Genomic DNA, 8,793 nt, shown 5'->3' on the forward strand with positions numbered 1-8,793 from the left:
TATATATATATATATATATATATATATATATATATATCCTTATATATGTGTAAATTTTTTACAACAGATTCTTGTTTCTCCTCTCAGCTTTGCTTTGCGTACAAGGGGGCGTTGAAGGATGTAGTTGGCATAAAGTTTACATACAGCAGCATCAACGGACAAACCCAGACGATCACGGCGAACATCAGCACCGTCTTCAACAAGGGAGCCAAGTCAGTAAAACACAGCGAGTCGTTTTGTTGGAACGCTTTGGCTGAACGTCTCTGCAGCGTGTGAGAGTGACGTGTCTTCACAGGTGGAGCTACAGATGCATGGATGTTCAGAGCGCTCTGCAGACGGCGTATGTCGGGAGCAAGTACTCCCTGCAGGAGCTCTACCTCTACAGAGACGCCTCGGCAGCAGACTTTTATGTGGACGCTGTTTACATCGGGAAGAGTCCCACGACACAAGACGAGAACGGTACGAGCGGATTCATCCGCAGGACTGAGGTCGTTGTCTTCGTACACAAGCTCGGTCAGTTTTCTGAGGTGGAATAAAACAGAGGTCACTGAACACAGCTGGTTTATAACAGAACGAGGGCATCGGTGTCGCGAGGGGCACAGAGCCCCCGGGCAGACTTCACACGGTTCAGGAGCTGAACTAAAACCACTCTGAGGATGGATCACTTTAGTCTCTGACTGGTGAGTCCGTGCACTTCAAAACGTGCACATTAGGTGCCTTCAGTCCCGGCCTGGGCTCTCAGTGGGATGTGCCTGGTTTAATCAAGGTTAACAATAATTAATGAATAATGAAGAGCAGGTGTGGACGGAGCTGAGGAAAAAAGCGGGAACAGAACTGAGCTACAAACACGACTGAAAACTAGAACGAAATATCAAACTGAAGTTTAAAACTTGTAAAAAGTTTCAAACCAACTCTTGAACCACTTGAATCAAACCGTGTTTGATGCAGTTTCTTTCAGTGTTCGGGCGTTTTGTTGTGTTGGAGCTAAAATACAAACAAACGATGACAAGAGCCGTCACAATCAGCGGATGACCCACTTCTTCCTGTTCCTTAGCTGTTCTCTACAAGAGGAGGCCGCCACCTTTTGAGAGTTCTGGAAAGTCCATCCAGGCGTTCTCCGTCACCAAACAGCAAGCAGCCGGTCCACAGGTCCAGTACCAGATCAAGGCCACGCCGCAGGACTGCGCCTTTGGTTTCCCACTGATGGAGATCGGCTTCCTGCAGGTAACGGTTTGGAGTTATGACTTTACAGGGGCTGGAGGAGAAAGGTTCACAAACCATCTAAATGAATAATCATGTACAAAGAAAGGGTCGTAGAACCGTGTAAGGCATGCTCGGCGTGTAGAGAAAGCCGAAGAAGGAAAAGTATTTCATTTTTTAGACTTCGGTCTTCTTTGAAGCTGTTGTGCTTCAGGACTAGACGTGAAGCTGCTCACCCTCTTCTCTGCTGTGTGTTGAAAGATGTCCCACAGCAGCAACGACTCGGCCCAGTTCATGGAAGGCGGAGCCAGCGTCAGCATCGCCCGCCCTCATAGAGCCACGCCCCCTCTGAACGGCACCTTTGATGTGGAGATCTACGGAGGCCGAGCTGAAGGTGGATCGTGTTATCTGTGATCTAGTAACTGTCGTGACTGTGCTCAGCGCGTCAGAGACAGGATCGTCCTGAACCTAATTATAGCCCACGGGCGCCGTTATCACAAAGACGAGCAGACGTCTGGAGCGTTTCCAGAACGTCGCTGCACAATCCGTCCTCCTGTCACAGCTTACTGTGCTTGAACAACTTGAACTTACTGTAGTCCGAGCCAAGAGGACGAGGACGAACCGAGGCGGCCGCTCTGAGCTGAGGTGTGCTCTGGCTTCTTCATGAACGAGCTGACAAACAAACAAACAAACAAGCTGAGAAACAAACAAACAGAATAACAAACAAACTGACAAACAAACAAACTGACAAACAAACAAACTGACAAACAAACAAACTGAGAAACAAACAAACTGACAAACAAACAAATTGACAAACAAACAAACTGAAAAACAAACAAACTGAGAAACAAACAAACTGAGAAACAAACAAACAGAATAACAAACAAACTGAAAAACAAACAAACTGAGAAACAAACAAACAGAATAACAAACAAACTGAGAAACAAACAAACTGAGAAACAAACAAACTGAGAAACAAACAAACAGAATAACAAACAAACTGAGAAACAAACAAACTGAAAAACAAACATATGGCCCTAAGGTGTAAATGAACATTTGAAAAAACAGAATTACTTTTGAAAAACAGAAATACATTAAGCCAAGTGTGTGCACTGTATATTGTTCTGTTGTTCAGTTTTATGCTGTTAATAAAGTTAAAAAAATAATAAAAAAATAAAAACTTCCTGTTTTGGCTTAATGTAATTCTGTTTTTTCTTTTGCACCTTAAGGCCACCGTACAAACAAACTGAGAAACATCGATCCATGCTTCTTCCTTTTCGGGTCGTGGGGTCACTGGGGTCACTGGTGTCACTGGTGTCCATGTCCAGCAGTCACTGTGGAGAGGCGGGGGACACCTGGACAGGTCTCCAGTCCATCCCAGGGACGCATGGAGACAAACAGAATAACAAACAAACAACACTGTTTCTGTGGCAAACAGAAAAGTTTGGATCACTAAGAGACACAGAAGTTTAAAATTCAATTCAAAACTACTTGATTAATCCCAGAGGTAAATTAAATGTTGTAACTCCTCGTCCTGGTTTCATTAAAGAGTTCTTCTAGATGCTGATGCTGTGGGCATATAACTTGTAACAAACATGAAATAAATTACTTTACCGTACAAAACACAGTTCATCTGCTCAGAAATGATCAAAGTCCACTGTCTCTGACAACAACAACGATGATGATGATGATGGAGCACTTTGTTTCCTGTTTCAGTTCATGCTAAACGTTGTTTTCCGTCCCTCAGGTCTGTCGGTGGACATCAGCGAGGAGGACCTGAAGTACGCTCTGGAGGGGATCTCAGAGATGGGTCAGGTGAAGGTTGTAAAGCAGGGAAGCTGCAGAGGTCTCACCTGGAGCGTCCAGTGGCTCACAAAACCTGGAGACCAGCCCCTGATGAAGGTCTGTCTGTGCTTGCTTGGTCTTGCTGCGACTAGCGGCGCTCTTACTGTTCTCAGGTAGATCACGTGCTTCATGGTGCAGTCACATTTTATTTGTGAGATTAGAAGCTCAGGAGGACGAGCAGGAGTTTTACTCCGTCTTCACGTCACAGCACAAAGTTTCTGCTCAAATAAAGTGAAGAGTGTTCAAGTTTTATCTCTGGTTGTCATTTATTTATTTTTTATTTAACCCGTCCACAGATCGACGACTCGCTGGTTGTCGGTAAAGACGCCGTCGTTTCTGCGGTGGAGGCGGTGAAGGGAGGTCTGCTGCTCCGAGGCCTGAGAGGAGATTCCTTCAGGGTGTGGGAAACGAGACCTCAGGTACAGCTCCTGTCCTCTAGATCTGGTCCTGGTTCTGACTCTGCTCCTTCAGTGAGCATCTCCTCCATGTTGCTCAACAACAGCCAACATGGCCGACTTCATGAAAGCATGTTTGTGATGAGGAGGTTCGTGTTGCTGTTTGCAGGTGGAGGTGTACATCAACGGAATTCCCTCCAACTGTTCTGGCGACTGCAGCTTCGAGTGGTCCGAGGAGAACACTCCAGTTGTGACTGGGATCAGCCCATCTCAAGGTTACCTGCTTTACCCACAATTCACTGTAGAGCAAACTGTGCCGTACTTACTGTAAGATCATTCCAGGGTCCAGGGGTCTGGGGACTCTGCTGACCATCACTGGGTCTGGATTCAGCCGTGAGAACGCCTCCATCGTGGTGGGAGGGGCCAGCTGTGAGGTGGAACAGGTCACAGGTAAGACAACGGTCCTTTTAAATAAACAGCTTGTAGTTTAATAATTGTTCACCTTTCTACAACACCTAAATGTTAAAATCCTACGTTGGTGCTTTTTTAAATAAAAATGATCTCGGTAATTAAATGTATGGAGTAAAAAAAGTGTCTCATTTTAATAAAGCCGTAAAAAACTCACCTGAATATGCCAAACATGACAATCTGAAGGACTTGGTGACAGCTTGTACACAGTTTCTGTTTTATGAACTTATTTAATCAGCCAGCCTTTTATGATGCACTTCAACACGGCAGCCATTTAATTATCAAACAGTTACATTATTGTTATTTACGTTTATTTAAATATTTATGGAATGGTCAAAATTCTAATTGTTTTTATTATAAGAAATTAAGTGATTGTTATAAGATGTATTCTTAATTTTACTTGTACTTATTTAATGTAATTCTCTCTTTTTCATTCAAATAGTGTTAATGTGTTGATTTATGTATTTATTGGGCCGAGGCTCTTGTTGTTCCGAACATTACACGACGTGTTGCAAACGTTTGTTTTTATTGAAGTGTAGAGATGTCCTGCTGGCTGTTTTCACTAAATTAACCTTTTTTTTAACATTTATTTTAGCTACCACTCAGGTGTGCAGAGTGGGCGGAGCCGGTGCAGGCACCTACCCGGTGCTGGTCAGCTTCCCCTCTCTGGGCGGTTCTCGTTACGCCAACAGCAGCGTCCTCCTCTTCACCTACCAGCTCATCGTTTCGTCTTTCTCCCCGCTGTCCGGAGGCGTCGCAGGTGGGAGACTAAACGCTGTAAAACTGTAAAAACACACAACCCGAATTAACTGAATTAATTCTGCCGGTCTTTGATTCCCCAGGGGGCACCGAGCTGACAGTGCGAGGCTTCGGCCTCGGTCAGAACGCCACCGTTACTGTCGGCGGCGAGGACTGTGTGACGATCCGAGCAGAGGACGCTGAGCTGCGGTGCAGAACGCCGGCTGTAAGTCAATAAATGTGTTCTGTTGGACCTGAAAGCTGCAGAACTCAGCGTTCTCCAAATATTTAAACCTTTATAGTTAGAACACTTCAGGACTGTCTTAAAGGACCAGACTAACTCCAGCCAGGGTTAAATACATACAGCAAACCCTGACCAGGAGCTTCAGAACAAGAGCTCTAACACAGCAGAATGAGACCTGCTCACCAACAAGTCCATCCATTGTCCAACAAGTCCATCCACTGACCAACAAGTCCATCCATTGTCCAACAAGTCCATCCACTGACCAACAAGTCCATTCATTGTCCAACAAGACCATCCACTGACCAACAAGTCCATCCACTGACCAACAAGTCCATCCACTGACCAACAAGTCCATCCACTGACCAACAAGTCCATCCATTGTCCAACAAGTCCATCCACTGACCAACAAGTCTATCCAATGACCAACAAGTCCATCATCTGACTAACAAGTCCATCCAATGACCAACAAGTCCATCCACTGACCAACAAGTCCATCCACTGACCAACAAGTCCATCCAATGACCAACAAGTCCATCCACTGACCAACAAGTCCATCCAATGACCAACAAGTCCATCCAATGACCAACAAGTCCAACTAATGACCAACAAGTCCATCATCTGACCAACAAGTCCATCCAAAGACCAACAAGTCCATCCAATGACCAACAAGTCCATCCAATGACCAACAAGCCATCCAATGACCAACAAGCCATCCAATGACCAACAAGTCTATCATCTGACCAACAAGTCCAACTAATGACCAACAAGTTCAAATGTTTGAATTTGTTAGAAGTTTTGGAAAGTGATTTATCTAAAATACATCTTTATTGTTCTTCAGGGAGTTGCAGGACCGCAGGTCGTCATGGTAACAGTGGGACACATGAGTCAGACCGCCAACGCTACCTTCATGTACGACAACAACCTGACGCCTCAGATCTCCGGCCTGAGTCCTCAGACCACCACTGTGCTGGGTAAGACGAGTCATGCTGAACAGTTCTGGCTCTGCCCGGGTCAGGCCCGATGTTTGAACGAAGCGACGCCTGAGAACCCGGCTGATGATGAGGACTCGAGGGTTAATAACACAGCTTGGCTGTGAATGGACGCCTGTTTCGTGTAGAACTGGACTCGGGGTTCTTTCAGTCTGAGAACAAACTGGATAACCAGCATTCTTTATTGTTCTTTAACTTCTCTTTGAAAACAGTTCTGCCTTTTGTGTTTCTGTCACCAAACACAGTAGACGTGAGACTGAAGGTCTAAAAGTGGTAAAACTTGGTCACGCCATGTGCTGCATGAATGATCTCTGCTCCACAGCTGTTGGGTTCACGTCACCGTGAACTCGCAGACCGGGAACATTTTGTTTCCTCTCTTTTTGTCTCGGGTTTGTGCAATGTTGACCTGCAGGTTTATCAGTTTGGTCTTTTGTTGTCTTTTATCAGAGGAGACGAACGTGTAATCTGCTGTGAGAATACCTGCAGGACGATCAGTGATGCTTTCAAAGGCACCAATTAGTCCTGACAAGTGAAGATTATCTGTGCCTTTAGGTGTCAGTGGAAACTCTGACGGCTTTTCTTGTCTTTTGTTCAGGACACCAGGTTCTCACCATCCAGGGTTCAAATCTGGGACTCGGAGGTAACGACAGCGTGGTGCTCGTTGGACCGAAGGAATGCGTCCTCGTGCAGTGGACTGAGACACAGATCACATGTCTCCTTCCGGTGCTGCCACCCAGCGTGTACGAAGTGGACGTGCACGTTGGGAACAGAGGATTCCCCCAGACGAGGTACAGATAGCGTGACAAGCATCGAGTGTCCAAGTTGAGATTTTAAGGTTTATTGTTCACGTGTGTGGTTGGACGGGTGCAACAGCCTGAGTATTGTCCTGATGGTGCATTCACCTGGCCCGTCCTGGTCCGTCCTGGTCCGCCCGGTTCCCATACGAGGCAGCGGTGCTAGCAGAAAGTCCAGGTCTAACTGCAGCTGGGACAAAGGTTCTGTGGAGGTCTTAAATGTGAAAAAGTTCTTCACTAGACTGCTGGTGTCTGGTAAATCCTTCCAGACGGAGACGCTGAGGTGTTTGTCTCTCCACAAGAGTCCCGTTAACCCCGAGTCATGAGTCCAACAGCAACCAGAGTTTTTGATGTCCAATCACTTTTTGTTGCATAATCCGTGACGGTCAGAAGAAACGTTTGATGTGAATATAAAACCTGTAGCTACATGCTAACAAACAAATGATCCTGCTCAACACAGATGACGTCAGTTCTTCTTCTCTGGAGGGACATATATTAAATAAAGACAAGCATTTTATACGTAGAGTTTTATAAAATGGTGTTTACTGAGTTTTAGTTGTTTTTTTAAATCAGATAAAACCAAGAGAACTTGAAATGAGCCTTAATTATCCTCCACCATCCCCGGCTTCCTGACTCATCAGCAGCTGCTGAAGACAAAGCGTCCAGCTCGCAGGACAAATGAAGTACTGGAAGATGAGCCGTTTGTTTGGTAATCATGACAACTCGTCTCTGTGTTTCTGTTGCACAGCGGTGGAGTTAATGCGAGCGTTGAATACGTCCTGGAGGTGTCCGGCGTCTCCCCGCTGTCCGGCTCTTTACTGGGGGGAACCAGGCTGACCGTGTCTGGCTCTGGTTTCAGCAGCAACCCAGCTGACAACAAAGTGGTTGTAGGTGAGCACCAGTCTGCTCGAGCCGCAGCGTCAGTCTGTGGTGCAGCTCATTCATTGTGTCCTGGCTTGTTGTCGACAGGAAGTTCTGACTGCCAGGTTGCGGCGGCCTCGGAGAGCGAGCTGCTCTGTGTGGTTCAGTCGGAGGAGAGGAGCCTGATCGTCACGAACCAGGGCTTCCATCCCAGTACGTCCCTGTTGGTCTTTGTGCAGCTGTCAAACTAAACCTGACACTAAACTCCAGAACAACAACAGAGATTAACTTACAGAGACGAGAGCCAGGAGCTGGCATGTGATCCTACCTCAGAGCTGTTCCTGAAACACAAACACTCAGAGCGTGTGCGAGCACGGGGCTCAAACCTGCGGGCTGGGATGTATCTGTGTGGGAATTTGACAGAACTGTCTGTGTGTTGCAGCGTATGGACAGGGATACGCCTGGAGCCCGTCCTCGCTCACGGTCTCTGTCGGAGACACGGTGGGGTGGCGATGGGAGACGCCCGCCTTCCAGAAATTTGGCTACCGGGTCTTCAGTGTCTCCAGTCCGAGTGGAACCACCTACGATGGAGGACCCCTGAACAGTGGGGAGACCAAAACACAAGAAGGTAGAAAACACGGAGGAAATCCAGAGCACGCTCTGAAAGACACGCAACGCTGAGCAACATTTAAAACATGCAGACTTTCCTGTAGTCTGTTGAAGTGGATCAACATCTGGTGAGCACCAGATGTTCTGAAGGTCTTTGAGCTTTTCTGATTCCTCAACAATTTCAAAGAACACTCTTAAAACTTCTCTCTGCAAAGTTATGAAGACCAGGAAACAAAAATCATGAAGTAGAAACAAAACTAGCCCAACAGGCTTCTCATGTCAACGTCCTTAAACTAAAAGTCTGTTAGCTGGACGTGATGCCTGTCTCCGCTTTGTTGAGCAACATCTGCAGACAGAGCTTTAAAACCAGACACCATCACCTTCACCCGCTGCTTCCTTTCTGGGTCGTGGGGGTCACTGGTGTCCATGTCCAGCAGTCACTGTGCGAGAGGTGGGGGACACCTGGACAGGTCTCAGTCAATCACAGGGACACCTGGACAGGTCTCCAGTCCATCACAGAGACACCTGAACAGGTCTCCAGTCCATCACAGAGACACCTGGACAGGTCTCGAGTCCATCACAGAGACACCTGGACAGGTCTCGAGTCCATCACAGGGACACCTGGACAGGTCTCCAGTCCATCACAGGGA

At 46.8% G+C, this 8,793-nt stretch overlaps 1 protein-coding gene across 1 annotated transcript in view; it reads left to right on the plus strand.

The window, feature by feature from the left end:
* Window positions 1–8,793, plus strand: part of pkhd1l1.1 (PKHD1 like 1, tandem duplicate 1) — a 48,890-nt gene that overhangs the window by 12,624 nt on the left and 27,473 nt on the right. Inside the window, exons 21-35 of the mRNA XM_037693074.1 lie at window positions 13–212; window positions 296–459; window positions 1,055–1,224; window positions 1,462–1,594; window positions 2,948–3,102; window positions 3,342–3,464; window positions 3,610–3,715; window positions 3,783–3,890; window positions 4,504–4,668; window positions 4,751–4,872; window positions 5,729–5,861; window positions 6,475–6,667; window positions 7,422–7,568; window positions 7,647–7,747; window positions 7,977–8,162. Coding sequence (XP_037549002.1) covers window positions 13–212; window positions 296–459; window positions 1,055–1,224; window positions 1,462–1,594; window positions 2,948–3,102; window positions 3,342–3,464; window positions 3,610–3,715; window positions 3,783–3,890; window positions 4,504–4,668; window positions 4,751–4,872; window positions 5,729–5,861; window positions 6,475–6,667; window positions 7,422–7,568; window positions 7,647–7,747; window positions 7,977–8,162 — 2,206 coding nt within the window. The remainder of the gene's footprint in view (window positions 1–12; window positions 213–295; window positions 460–1,054; window positions 1,225–1,461; window positions 1,595–2,947; window positions 3,103–3,341; window positions 3,465–3,609; window positions 3,716–3,782; window positions 3,891–4,503; window positions 4,669–4,750; window positions 4,873–5,728; window positions 5,862–6,474; window positions 6,668–7,421; window positions 7,569–7,646; window positions 7,748–7,976; window positions 8,163–8,793) is intronic.

This window comes from Nematolebias whitei, chromosome 19 (genome assembly GCF_014905685.2).
Source record: "Nematolebias whitei isolate Nwh7 chromosome 19, NemWhi1, whole genome shotgun sequence".
Taxonomy (NCBI): Eukaryota; Metazoa; Chordata; class Actinopteri; order Cyprinodontiformes; family Rivulidae; genus Nematolebias; species Nematolebias whitei.